The 13,833-nt window shown below is 34.3% G+C and overlaps 1 protein-coding gene across 2 annotated transcripts; it reads right to left on the minus strand.

Moving 5' to 3' along the window:
* Positions 1 to 1,215: 1,215 nt before the first annotated feature.
* On the minus strand, positions 1,216 to 13,335 carry LOC101505921 (protein ALTERED PHOSPHATE STARVATION RESPONSE 1). Of its 2 annotated transcripts, none has more exons than XM_004488216.4 (7): positions 13,143 to 13,335; positions 12,706 to 12,799; positions 11,707 to 12,613; positions 10,200 to 10,390; positions 6,980 to 7,203; positions 6,130 to 6,457; positions 1,216 to 1,892 (listed from the first exon to the last, which is right to left on the minus strand). In XM_004488216.4, exons 3-7 carry the CDS (start codon positions 12,449 to 12,451, stop codon positions 1,479 to 1,481), a joined length of 1,902 nt encoding a protein of 633 aa, XP_004488273.1. In that variant the 5' UTR covers positions 12,452 to 12,613; positions 12,706 to 12,799; positions 13,143 to 13,335; the 3' UTR covers positions 1,216 to 1,478. The 2 variants fall into 2 exon arrangements, with proteins under 2 accessions (XP_004488273.1, XP_004488274.1); XM_004488217.4 differs by having other exon boundaries at positions 13,267 to 13,297.
* Positions 13,336 to 13,833: the final 498 nt, after the last annotated feature.

The raw sequence follows: 13,833 nt of genomic DNA on the forward strand, positions 1-13,833 counted from the left end.
TTTTGCAATTTTTTATATTTGTTGTATAATTGTTTGACAATTAATATTTTGTAATTAGTTTTTAAATTAAAATGATCGAGTGAGAGAACAAAAATATATTTATATTTGATTTTCATTTTTGAATATTGGTAAATATATATAGCATATAAATATTTAGAAATGATGGACAAAATATGTTTTTTGAATTTTGGTCAACTTTATTTTACTGAAATTATTTAAATTAAATTTATTGTTTTATAGTGTTAATTGGTATGAAATTAAAGTAATTCATTTGCAATTATTTATATTTAATATATATTTATAATTGTTTGAGGATTAATATTTTGTAATTGTTATAAATTTTGGATTTCGATTTTGAAACCAAAATGTTAATCATTATGATTACTCTATTAATGTTAATAACAATTTGAATGTTTGTAAATTAAAATTCTAATATATCCGATTTAAAATAAAAAATTTCACAATTACCATAAAGATCCACTTAAATTTAATAAATAAAAATATAGCCGCGCAATACGCGGGTTATCTTCTAGTTTTTATTTATTTTTCTTTTTTGCTGAATAATTGTGTGGAAAGTTATCACTTTAACCACTATTGAAAAAGTATAGTTATTATTCTAGGATATTTTAAAGTGAGAAATTAATTTAAAATAGAAATATTTCAAACAAGAACATATGAGGTAAAGGGAGTAATGTTTTTTCTCTTTCACAATATAAATATTATCCTTCAAATTTCATAATGTTGTGGTATGAAGAGTACAAAAAAGCTAATAGAATGGCTCAACACAATTTTGTTTCAGTATACAAACGTTCAGAAACACAATTTACACCATATATGTATTTTGTGCTCATATCAGCATGAAGCACAAGCTGACTACCATCCCCTAATTGAACAAGATCGCTCATTTTAAACACTCACTTTTAAGGTTAAATAATTTCTTTTACTAAAATGTGTTGTTAAAAAAGGTGAAAAGATTAATTAACTATAGGATTATTTTTTTCCCCTAAAAAAAACTAGAATTATTGAGATATAAATAAGACTTTTTAATGCCAAATGTTATTTTTGTGTGGAAATTTTTATTTATTTTTCTTTTTTGCTGAATAATTGTGTGGAAAGTTATCACTTTAACCACTATTGAAAAAGTATAGTTATTATTCTAGGATATTTTAAAGTGAGAAATTAATTTAAAATAGAAATATTTCAAACAAGAACATATGAGGTAAAGGGAGTAATGTTTTTTCTCTTTCACAATATAAATATTATCCTTCAAATTTCATAATGTTGTGGTATGGAGAGTTGAAGAGATACAAAAAAGCTAATAGAATGGCTCAACACAATTTTGTTTCAGTATACAAACGTTCAGAAACACAATTTACACCATATATGTATTTTGTGCTCATATCAGCATGAAGCACAAGCTGACTACCATCCAAAGCACCTAAAAGTGAACATGTGTTTTGATGCATAGTCACTGCATTCTATTGGCTTGACTGGGAATTGATAGCCTCAATTGCTTGAGAGGAAGCACTTGAAAATTCCATCAGTGACAGGAAGAGATAGGGAAGTCTGGTTTTGAGGTTATCTAGGGTCATGGTCCTACTATACTGAACAGAATCCAAATAATCTGCTTTCACACTTTCCACTTGCTTCTTTAAGGCTTCTGTTTCGGCTATTTTAGAATGTAGTGGATGCTTGGGGCTCATATTAGCTATGTCGCCATCATCTTCCAAGTTAGATTCAATTTTTTTCTGCATCTCATCCCGGGAGGTTGAGCACCTCTGCAACTTTCTTTGAAGTTTTTCCAATCTTTTCAGAATGTTGTCTTCCTCAGCCTGTTGAGTAATTATTGAACGGATGGATAACAGAAGGTTTTTTATTGCATCAGCGACCTCCTGTAAGTACACCAAAGTGCCAGAAAAATATAATCATTCCCCTCATAAAATATTCACATTTGTAATATAGAAAAAAGATAGAAGTGTTTTTGAGCAATAAGATGTGTTTTGTGCATAATCCAAATAAATAATTCAATCACGAGATCCCCTTCCAGTAAAATAGGCTAAAGAATCAAATATGCCGTCAGTTATGGAACTGGTTTCTATCACATTGGAAGATCCTTTAATTGTATCCATCCATGGAGTTAAAGATAGAATTCTTCAGGTATATATTCAGAAATATTTTAGTGCGTGCAGTATTTTGCATAAAATAATGCATTACCCATAAATCTAGGAGCTAAGTTCGTGACACCAGGTGCATCAATCTAGGAACTCAATCCACAAGAGAACAACTTATTTCAAATAAGGCTCTACTATGTATATTATTATATTTATGAATGCAATTATGGTTTAAGAATTGTACTACATAAGCAAGATGAGTATGGTTTTCCAGTATTTCATTCTGAAAAACAACAGGGACTTGGACAGTGCTCTAATGCTGGCATTAAATATCTGAACATTAAACTATATGATAAAGAAATACATGGAGAAAAATTATCAATGATTTTGGAATGAAGTAACAAGTTTAATGGCGGTTGCAGTAGAGTTTGTCAAAGACCATGCGTTTATGTCAAACAATGATGGCTGAGAATATAAGCTTGTTTGGATTGACTTATTTGTGTTTTATATATTGGTAAGAGCACTTGTGAGGTTGTTTGAGAGAGCTTATGACTTGTCCATAAGTTGTTTTCAATTGATTTCTATAAGCTATGCAAAATAGCTTATAAAAATAGTTTATATGAAAATTGTTTGATTTTATTTTTTGGTAAAAATAGCTTATACATAAGTAGTCATACGATAAATAGTAATGGTAGGCTGGTCACGGTGTGGTGAAAACTTGGAGCTATGCTGCAATGTACATTCAAGGTAAGTCATCTAATGTTTCTCGTCCATGGTTTCTTGATTTTGGTGCATCCAATCACACGACGGATTCTTCCAATTACTTGCACAATATACATTCTCATCAAGGTAATCTAAAAATTCAAATTGTTGATGATAATACCCTCTCTATTGCTGATGTTGGTGACATAAACTCTTATTTTCGGAATGTGTTGTATCACTTGGACTTGTTTCCAATTTATTGTCTGTTGATCAATTGGTGGATAATAATTGTAATGTTAATTTTTCTCGTGTTGGTTGTCTTGTGAAGTAGCAATTGTCAGAGAAAGTGACCACGTAGGGGCCTAAAGTGATAAGATTACTTCCACTCCATTTTATTTCCAATAATTTATCTCTTGCTTGTAATAATGTTTTGAATTCTTATGAGAATTGACATAGAAAATTTGGTCATCCAAACTCTACTGTTGTCTCATTTATTTAAAACTAGTTTGATTGTAAATAAAAATGTTGTCTCTAATGCTCCTGTTTCTTGTTCTGTTTGCAAATAGGCTAAAAGTAAAACATTTCCTTTTTTGTCTGGTGCTCATCGTACTTCCACTTGTTTTGAGATGATTCACAATGATGTACGGGAAATGTCTTATGTAGTTTCTCATTGTCCACTATAAATATTGTCACCTTTATTGATGATTACATTTGTTTTACTTGGATATATTTTCTTCGGCCTAAATCTGAAGTGTTTTCTAGGTTTAATAAATTTCTGACATAAGTTGAAATGCAATTTTTTGCTCTGTTTCTGGTGGTGAGTACATGTCTCATGAGTTTCAGGAATACCTTCGAGAAAAAGGCATTTTGTTTCAATGATTTTGTGGTAATACCCCCTACAAAATGGGATGGCATGACGCAAGGATAGTCACTTGCTTGATGTGACGCGGACCTTACTTCTCCAAGCTTTAGTACCATCTAGATTTTGGGTGGAGCCTCTATCCACAATTGTTTTCTTGATTAATCGGCTTCCTTCTATAGTTATTGATCTTGATTCTCCTTCCTTTCATCTTTTTTAAACTCAACCTAATTGTAGTGCTTTACATACTTGTGGATGTGTATGTTTTGTTCACCTACCTCCGTTTGAAAGGCATAAGTTTGAAGCACAATCTGTTCAATGTGCTTTTATGGGGTATAGTATAGTCACTCTCATAAGGATTTTATATGTTATGTTTCTAACTATCACTTTCACATTTCTAGGAATGTGACTTTTGTTGATAATAAATTTGTTTCCATGTCCTACTCTTGCCATGAATGATATTGCTATGAATGATATTGCTAGTATTCTCAACTTTACTATTATCCCTCAATCTATAGAATGCTTTAAACCAAACAATGTATATGTCAGACAACAGGCTCTCACCCCTTTTTCGACATTGATGCACCACCTGATCCTGTACCAGTTGCACCACAAAGATCTGGTAGAATGTCTCATCCACCTAATAGATATTTACCAGACACCCTTAACAAGAACTTCACATGAGATATATTTTCTCTTGTCCTCCTGATATTAAACCCATAGATTGTAAATTGGTGTATTATGTGAAACTGAATGCTGATGGGTCCCTCGACCTTACAAGACTCGATTGGTTGCCTTAGGAAACAAGCATGAATATGAGATTGATTATGATGAGACATTCGCACCCGTAGCCAAAGTGACAACTGTTCGAACTGTGCTCTCTCTGAAGTGGCTTCTAATGACTGGTCTCTCCATCAAATGGATATCAAGAATGCATTTCTTCACGGTAATCTGACTAAAGACATCTACATGATTTCTCCTTCGGGTTTATTTTCATCTTCTAAGGGTGTGTGCAAGCTCAAAGGCTCATTATATGTTTGAAACATGCTCCTAGAGCACGATATGAGAAATTTCATTCAACTCGAATTGGGTTTTCTTTACTCAAAGTCAATATGACTCTTTGTAGTTCATTCATCGCACGGGTATTGTTCTCCTTCTTTTGTATGTCGATGATATGGTCATTACTGGTTCTGATCATGCTGCTATCAACAGCTTAAGCAACAGTTACATACCTTTTCATATGAAAGATCTTGGTAATCTGCATTATTTCCTAGGTCTACAGGTTTATTATACATCCAACGGTATCTTCCTCCATCAACATAAGTCTACCACATATTTGATTTCTATGGCAAGTCTCCAATCGGTCAATCCAGTGGACATTCTTCTTGAGGTTAATGTTAAATACAATCGTGATGAGGGTGACTTTTACCCAATCTCGTATTGTATCAACAACTTGTAGGTACCATTAATTACTTGAATATTACATGCCTTGACATATCTTTTGTTGTTCAACAAGTCAGTCAATTCATGGATTCTCCTTGCCATCTTCACGGGGTAGTGATTCGCTGTATGATTTGTTACTTAAAAGGGACCTCTCATTGTGAATTATTCTTTCCCACAAGAACAACTATTCAATTGATTGCTTATAATGATGTTGATTGGGTTCGGTGTCCTGACACTCAGAGATTTGTCACTAGTTGGTGCATGTTTCTTGACTCTTCGTTGATATCATGGAAAAGTAAGAAGCAAGCAATCTACTGAATCTGAATATCATGTCATGTTGCTACTTGTTTTGTTTTGAAATAATTTGGCTTCGTGGTCTTTTGGATGATGGATTTCCTCAAACATGGCCAACATCTCTTTATGCCGACAATACAAGTGTCTTTCAGATTGTTGCAAATCCTATCTTTCATGAGCGCACCAAGCATATTAAAGTAGATTGTCATTCTATTCGTGACGCCTATGATGACCGACTTATATCACTCCCCCACATTAGTACTCACTTGCAGGTCGCATACATTCTTACCGAAGCTATTCCTCGCCAACATCATCAGTTTTCTGTTAGCAAATTAACGTTCATTGACCCGCCGCATCAATTTGAGGGGGATGAAAATAATATCTCTCATTAATTGTATTTATTTGCTTTCCTAGAATAGGTTAGACAAATCAGGAGTTGATTGGTTTCCCTTATATTGTAATTATTAGAGGTAATTCCTTGTATATGTTGTAACCGTTATTTATAGAGAGGAATAACAAGCAGAAAGGTATCAAGCCAATTTAACTGACAACAGTAGTTTGAATTTTGAAAAATAACAGCATGAGATTTATAGGTGTTAAAAGAAAGACAAAATAGAACAAAATAGTTCTGCTAAAATAATTTATACTTTTCCCTAAGAAAAATAAACACGCAGCACATTGGTAGATAGGGGACAACATTAAATTTTTGGCAAAAAGTACCTTATCAGGTAATCCATCAAGCCCAAGTTCCCACTGTTCACAGATGGTGCGAATAGAAGAGTGATTGCCACTTTCATGACCCTCCCTGAGGCAATGTGTAAGCTGAATCCACCTACTGAGGGTCCTTACGTACTCTCGTTGAGATTTTACAAGTTTACAGAAGCTGTTATACCAATAAGAGGCCTCACACTCAAACTGAATTGTAGCCTGGTGATGATATTCAGAATTTAGAATTGTGTTTTGGTTATCACTTAGGTTACTCAACTGCTGGGAGATCAGTGCCTGGGACTGATGGCTCTCATGCATTATCCTCCACATCTGCGCCAACCTACAAAACATTCAAGAGTTTAACGCAAAATTGAAGATATGATTCGCCAGATGCAATCTAAATATATAGAATTAGAAGAACTGAAAAAGTGACGTTGGAGATTTAGTTCTCTATCAAGAAAATCCAATAAGCAATTCTTTTGAACCAAATCTCTCTCTCTCTCTCTCTCTCTCATCATGATTCCATTATTCAAAGATAAAGTAGATTTCTGCTTTAAAAGTATTTTGCTTTATGCTAATCAAAGAGGAATCCTTTCTCATTATCAAAGAAGCCTTTGTACCATTAGTAACCAGTTAACAGGTTTCTTAAACATCAGTATTCACACTAAATGACCAACAAAATGATAGATCCATAACAAGATGTTAATGGCATGTTATGAATGTAACTCAATGAGATAAAAAAGCAAACCTATTTTCTTATATATTTTTTCACATAACTATAATAATAGCAAAAGTTTAGACTGATATTAACACATCATTAAGTTGAAGTGAAATGTGTCCAAGTCTTAGATTAGAAATATACCCTGCAGTTAATGCAACCAGCTGAGGTAAAAGCTCTTCGTCTATAAGTTCCAAAATTGATGAAGTTGTTTCGCTGATGCACTGTTGTAGGCTTATTAAATCAGACTCCAACTTCTCAACATTTGATCGAATTTTGTCGATTTTGACCAAATCAAGGTTCTCATCCTCTTGTTTCTTCAATAACAAGGACTTCCTCTCAAACTCCAATTTGGAAATTCCCTCTTCCTACATTATAGGGCATTCGGGCAATGAGAAAAAACATTCATGCTAAATGCAAAAAATTAAAATTAATGATTTACTTCAGTGAAAATAAATAAATATAAATGATCAAGACAATTTTGTAATCAATTTTAAATTTAAATGCAATATATGGAAGTTTAAGTATATCAAACAAAGGCAAAAATATAGCTTTCAATTGTCACGATTATATATTCTCCCTTTTGAATATTAAGCCACTAAAGAATCGATTGTTTTTAAGACCAAAAAAAAACAAAGAATGGATTGTTTTCTGCATGGCTATTTTTAATTTCTAATTTAAACAACTGACTCCATTAAATTCCTTCATCCCAATAGATTGAATGAGCCTGCAATGGCCTTGCTGCCACAAAATAAAGGAATGTGTCATCAATTTATATTAAACGCAACAATGGATCCCTATCGAGCATCAACAATTTAACCCACATCAAATTAGGTTATCAAGTAAGAGATAGAAGCAAACTGACTAGTAATTTTACCGAGAATGCCAGTAACTACGATAAATTCAGCCATAATCTATTAAAGAGCTGGGTTCATCGGGTTTGAGCTAAGAGTTAAAGGGGTTGAAAGACTAGGGTTCAAACCCTGGTTAAGAAGAAAATACTAACATAAAAATTAATATTATTAACATTTGCCTATAAAAAAAAGAGCCATAATCTATAACCTTCTGAATTTAAATAAGCTTATGAAAGGTCTTTAAGCCCTAGCGGAATCAGCAAATGATGCCGATAGTGTTAGACGCCCGGGTTCTTAACTATAAATAAATAAGCTTATGAAAGAAACAAAGTAAAGGTAATTTAAGCCAAAAACCTGATCATATAAAGACTTCGAAGACAAGGAGAAATAGACTGAAACATGGGCAAATGAAAAGGAAAAGAGACGGAATCAGGATGACCCTAAATTAGACTATAGTTTATCAAAAGACCACCCTAAAACCCTAATTTTACCAGGTGGACCCATTTTCTGAAACTGCAAAAGTTTTTCTAATAAGAAAACATGTTATCGATCTCCGGCAGCTGTATGCTGTCGTCTACCACTTCCAATAAATGTTCCATCTGAACTGCCTCTCCTCGATCTACCACTGTAGAAAGCTTCAGAGCCTGACTGTTTCAGATGCGCTCACACGCACCCCCTTTTGCTGCTGCGTTTTTGGGAATCCCTTGTCCACCTCGGACACGCATGGAAGCGCGTCTGACGGCTGTTCCAGCCAATCTTTCCACTGCCGAGGCCTTACTTCTTCATCACGTATCCATTCTGAATGCCAATTGCTCGTTCTTTTAACTTGACAGCAGTTTTGAACATGGCTGGTTCAGACCCTCTACAGGCTGATGACCCTATTTTTACCAACTACATCAATGCTCCACTCTTGACTGACAAATTGGAAGGCACTGACTAGAATACATGGGCATCAAACATCAAACTTTGGCTTAGGGTTCCAGATTATGAGGACCATCTCAACATGAAGTCGATTTAGTGCCCGAGGCAGACTGTTTCCACTGGGAGATGATCGATACTCAACTGTGTATCATCATCAAATCCATCATCCATTCTTCCTTGAAGCAGATGTTCAGAACCCGTAAACTTGTGAGACTTTTTGGCAACTGGGTAAGATTGTTTACACAAATGATAGTCTAAGGCTATATGAGGTTTGCCAAAATCTAGCGAGTGTTGTTGCCCCTAGACTACTTGATGGTTCCATGGCTGACTATTTAGACAAAATTCAAGATCTTTTACGCGATTTCAGCGAACTCTTGCCTCCGGCTGACTCCCCTACCGAGGAGCATGAACAGCGACGACCCTTTTTATGATGTTGGCTTTGTGTGGGTTACCTATGGAGTATTCATTGGTTTGTGATCAAATTCTAGATTCTCACATTGTTCCTACTCTGAACTCTGTATGATCTACCTTGTTGAGTGTACCGGCAAAAGCAAAACCATCTTCCAATGTGAATGTTGCTATTGCACCTGTTAACTCACCTGGCTTGATTTCTCAAAGTGGTGATTGTGATCAATCCTGTAAGCATGGTAAATCTTGTCTACACTATCGATAGATAGTTTGCTCTCCATGGTTGCCCTCCTCGGACAACCAATGTTGCATTGACTGCACAAGCAGCTTCCTATGAGACTAGATTGCCGCCATCCCATCATTCGGAAACCTCAGACCATATTCACTGAGAATAGATTTAAGTTGTGTAATATCTTCCAGTTCTTCTATAAATAAAAAATGAATTTGATGTTCCTATTTGCACTTTACAAAATGATAATGCCTTGGAGTATCTATCTAATGAATTTCAAATTCTAATTGCATCTCGTGGGATCCTTCACCAAACATATTGTGCTCATACCCACCAACAAAATGGGGTTGCTAAACATATTATTGTTAAAGATCAGAGCTTTTTGTGATTCAGCTCAAGCGGCAAGTTCCAAGGAACACCGAAAAAATAGGAAAGTGTTGTCACATCTGAAACATAGACACTTGTGAATCACCAAAATATTAGGAGCTAATGGATATTCATTGAGTATTCAAGACTTCTATGGCACTTTGTTAATTATGATTCAGCTCAAGGGGAAAGTGCCGAGGAATTCAGAAAAATAAATTAAAGTGTTGCCACATTTGAAAAATAGTCATTTTTGAAACACCAAAATATTAGGGGATAGAGGGTTAGTAATATTCATTATTCAAGACATGTCACTTATTTTCTCTTAATCTTGTCACTCTGTTTTCAAAACAGAGACAGTCCTGGAGCAATATGCCTCGGAATTCTGTTCCTGATCTATTTTTCCCTAAATATCTTTTGCATTAAATGATAGTCCCTATTGCATCTCCAGAATATTTGGGGCACGCCATGTTTGCAAATTTTCTAATATGAGGCAAGTTAATTAGATATGACTTTTTGCTTCACATTTGCACTAAACACAGTAAAAATCAGCACCCTAGACTGTTCATCGGTAATATTATTGGCTTACCTTTATTGCCTTATAAAGTTTCTTCTCTGCAGCATATAATTTTCTAAGTGTTGCACAATGAGCCCCGGGCCTGCATGGTTCACTAGGACTAGAAAACTCGGTTTCTTCTTTGCTGAGCCTGAACTGGGGCGACTTAGTATACCAACTCCGTGAAAGTACACTGAATACCCTGGCAGAATTGCTTCTCTTGCCTATAAAGGATAAACCACAGTAAAAAAAAAAAGTCATCGCCTGTAGAAAAAAGTAGTGTAATGCTGTTATAATTTTATTTTCCAGTCTAAGCTTGGTTTAAATCGAGAGAATACAAGTAATTCTCTCCTTAAATCAAGAAGAGATTTTAGGGAAATGAAAACAAAACATATCATATTATAAAACCAAAAAATCTGCACTACTAAAATGAGAAATAAACACAGAATCTCAAACATCACCCATACAACTGAGGAAATAAATGATGTCTACAATAAACATCAACTATAAGTCTATAAGACATGGAGCATATAGAGAATCAATATGCAGAATAAGTTTGATAGGTAGTTGATAGATTAAGTTCATAAAGATGAAAAAACGGGAGAAAGCAAAGTTTCCATGTTTGTCAAATCATTGAACTAGATCGGCCAATAATGATTAAGGGATATCTAAAGCCAACTAACATGCCCATTTTCCTACACCTTCTGCAATCATTTTGAAATGAGATAACCTTCAGTCTTTACAACTGTTTTCTATCACCATTGTATTCCGAGTTATCATTTTGTACATGACTAAGCCCTTATCCTTACCTCTTGTAGTATGTAGTATAACAGGTTCTTAATTATTATCCTGCAGATTGTAGTCTAAAATGTGAGAGAATTGTGACATCATTGTTTAAGCTTAATTCATGTTTACATGACAAGAAGTCATGCAACCTTTATTGAAAAAGTTATGGAGACAGGCAAAAATAAGATTGTCAAACCACAGGTAACACATACTTTACTTTTCATAATTCATATAACTCTTAATGAGGATCAAATCCATGTTCTACTACTCACATTGGTATTCACGGATTTTTACAAAGCTAGATGATAAGCAGTATCCTAAGGGAACTAATTAAAGATTCAAAATTAGAAACGTTGTATTGGAAGATGTATTTTTTAAAATTAATAATGCATTTAATGCTGCAATTTCCAACAAAAAATATCTATTAGTTGATGTGCTAACCAGTGCCTAAGACCATTGATTAGTAAGACTCTGGCGAGGGTAGGTGTACACAGCCTTACTCACAAGGCCGCAAGGAGAGGCTGTTTAAGCTCATAACATCTATGCCACAAGGAAGAAGTTATAACATTTCTATGGAAATATCATACGTTTAAACATTCTTTCTAAGGCCAGTTTAAAGAGTGTCAAAAGATGCATAGTGAAATGTGAATGTCAATTGTCAAATGAAAGGTCAGGAACAGCATATCACAAAACCTAATCTATCATAAAATAACACTCAATAATCCTAAAGAACACAATATGTATATAGCCTTACTATGCTGACGCCCAGAATTCTGCCGCAGAAGAGTATCTCCTCCACTGATATCAATAAGAACAGCAATTTCCTTTATACATGCCGATGCTTTCAAGAAATGATCATCTAACTCTTTAACTATACCCTCCAATGTTTTCCCACTTCTACCAACCACCATAGGCACAGCTTTAGTAACGTGAGTTTCATTTCTAAACAAACTCAACGCAGAACAATTATCCCCAACCGGTTCTCTAACATGTTGCTTCCCACTACGCGATTTTCCAACACTCACACCACCTTCTGAGTTTATGTCTTCATCCTCGAATTCTGTTTTTGTTTCTTCCCAATTCTCCTCTTCAAACAATTCCACTATGTCTTTCTTATCTGCAGGTCGAAATAGCAACGATGAGTTCAAACTTGGATCATTTTCCACCATAGGAACATCATTCTCTAGTATAACTTCATCTTGATCAACATGAACCACACTCTTGCCAGCAAGAAAAGGAGGAAGCGGCGGTGGCAGTAACAAATTAGCTGGCGGAGAAGGTGGCTCAGGCAAACCGGTGGAGGCAAAGTCTAATTCTAATGTATCGGACTCCGTGAACTGTCTAAGAGTTGCTCCAGTGTTCCTCAATGCTTTCAAATAAGCTAAAAGTGAATCAGAAAACTCCTCTCTAATACCTACTAACTGTTTGATTACTTTCTTTCTTTCCTTGCAGATGCCAACCCTTCCATCCTCATCAATAGTTGATAACACACAGCCCATTTTGGAAGATATATATATATGATCCGTTGATTACACTATCCACAGTGAAAGGTAAGAGATTCCAAACAAGTTTGTTGTTAGTAAAAAGTTGCTACACTAATTTTCCACAAAGTTCAGCAGCAGGCTTATGGAGCATAAAGTTTCACCATTCCTATTCAGTAACTGCATTCACAATTTACAACATAACTGAGTAACAATAACAATAACTCTTGGAATTAAAAGGTCACAAGTGAAAAATTGCTGAAAAATCATACGTTTTGAAGTTAAAGTATTGCAGAGAATTTGAGTTGGTGTGCTTGGTGATGAATATATTATGGTGTGATTCAAAAACCAAAGATTCTGATTTACCTACAAAACAAAAAGAAACAACACATAAAGCACAAGTAAGACATAGAGACAGTATAAAATCCCCATTTTACTAATATTAAGTGAAAACAAAATAAGAAAAGGAAACAAAAATGTATAGATTCAAAGAGAAATTGAAAATAGAAAATAATAAGAGAGAGAGAGAGAGAGAGAGAGAGAGAGAGAGAGAGAGAGCATAGAGAAATGTTAGTAGACTATGGAAGGAAAATGTGGAAAACAGAAAGGCGAATCCTAAAAATGTTGGTTTATTTATTGATTGATGCTTCAAAAAAGAGACACGAAACCCGAGAAGATGAAGTTAGAGTGGTAGTAGTACAATACATACAGAGAGAGAGAGAGAGAAGATTAGTTGAGCATGCAAGCAGAGGTGTTCTCTTTATGCACACAATTCAACAACAAGAGTAGAGATTGTGGAAAAGAAAGGAAGGATGCGTGTTGGTTGTACTAACATGCGCACAATGCAATGGACAAGAGGAGGAGGAGGAGATTTGCAAATGGAAAGGAGTGGGGTAGTAAAATAGTAGAGCTTACTTAGCCCAAGAAAAAAGTAAAGAAAGATGAACTTTGTTTATACAAACAAAGACAAAGGGAAACAACCCCTTTCTAATTACTTTTCTTCTACCATACATGCCTCTCCACTACTCATATTAAGAATCATCATTTTTGTTTTTATTTATTTATTAAATCATCACTATCACCATTCACCAACACTTTTAAAATTCACACAACTCTCCAATTATTTATGGAGATTATTTTCAAGATAGTTATTTATGAAAATTATTTTAAAAGTAGTTTTAATAAATTTCCAGTATCTTTTTTAATTTAATTGTTGTGATGATAATTTAAAATTATTTATTCGTACGGTATATATAAATCCAATCTTTAAAAAATTAATAGCAAGGTAGACATCAGTTAAGTATGTCTATTAAGAGTATCTATTATTAAATTATGAATAAAATATATATTGAAAAAAAAAACACCATATAATAAGTTTTTTTTAGATTATCTTTGAAAAA

Source organism: Cicer arietinum, chromosome 1, assembly GCF_000331145.2.
Source record: "Cicer arietinum cultivar CDC Frontier isolate Library 1 chromosome 1, Cicar.CDCFrontier_v2.0, whole genome shotgun sequence".
In the NCBI taxonomy this organism is placed as follows: Eukaryota; Viridiplantae; Streptophyta; class Magnoliopsida; order Fabales; family Fabaceae; genus Cicer; species Cicer arietinum.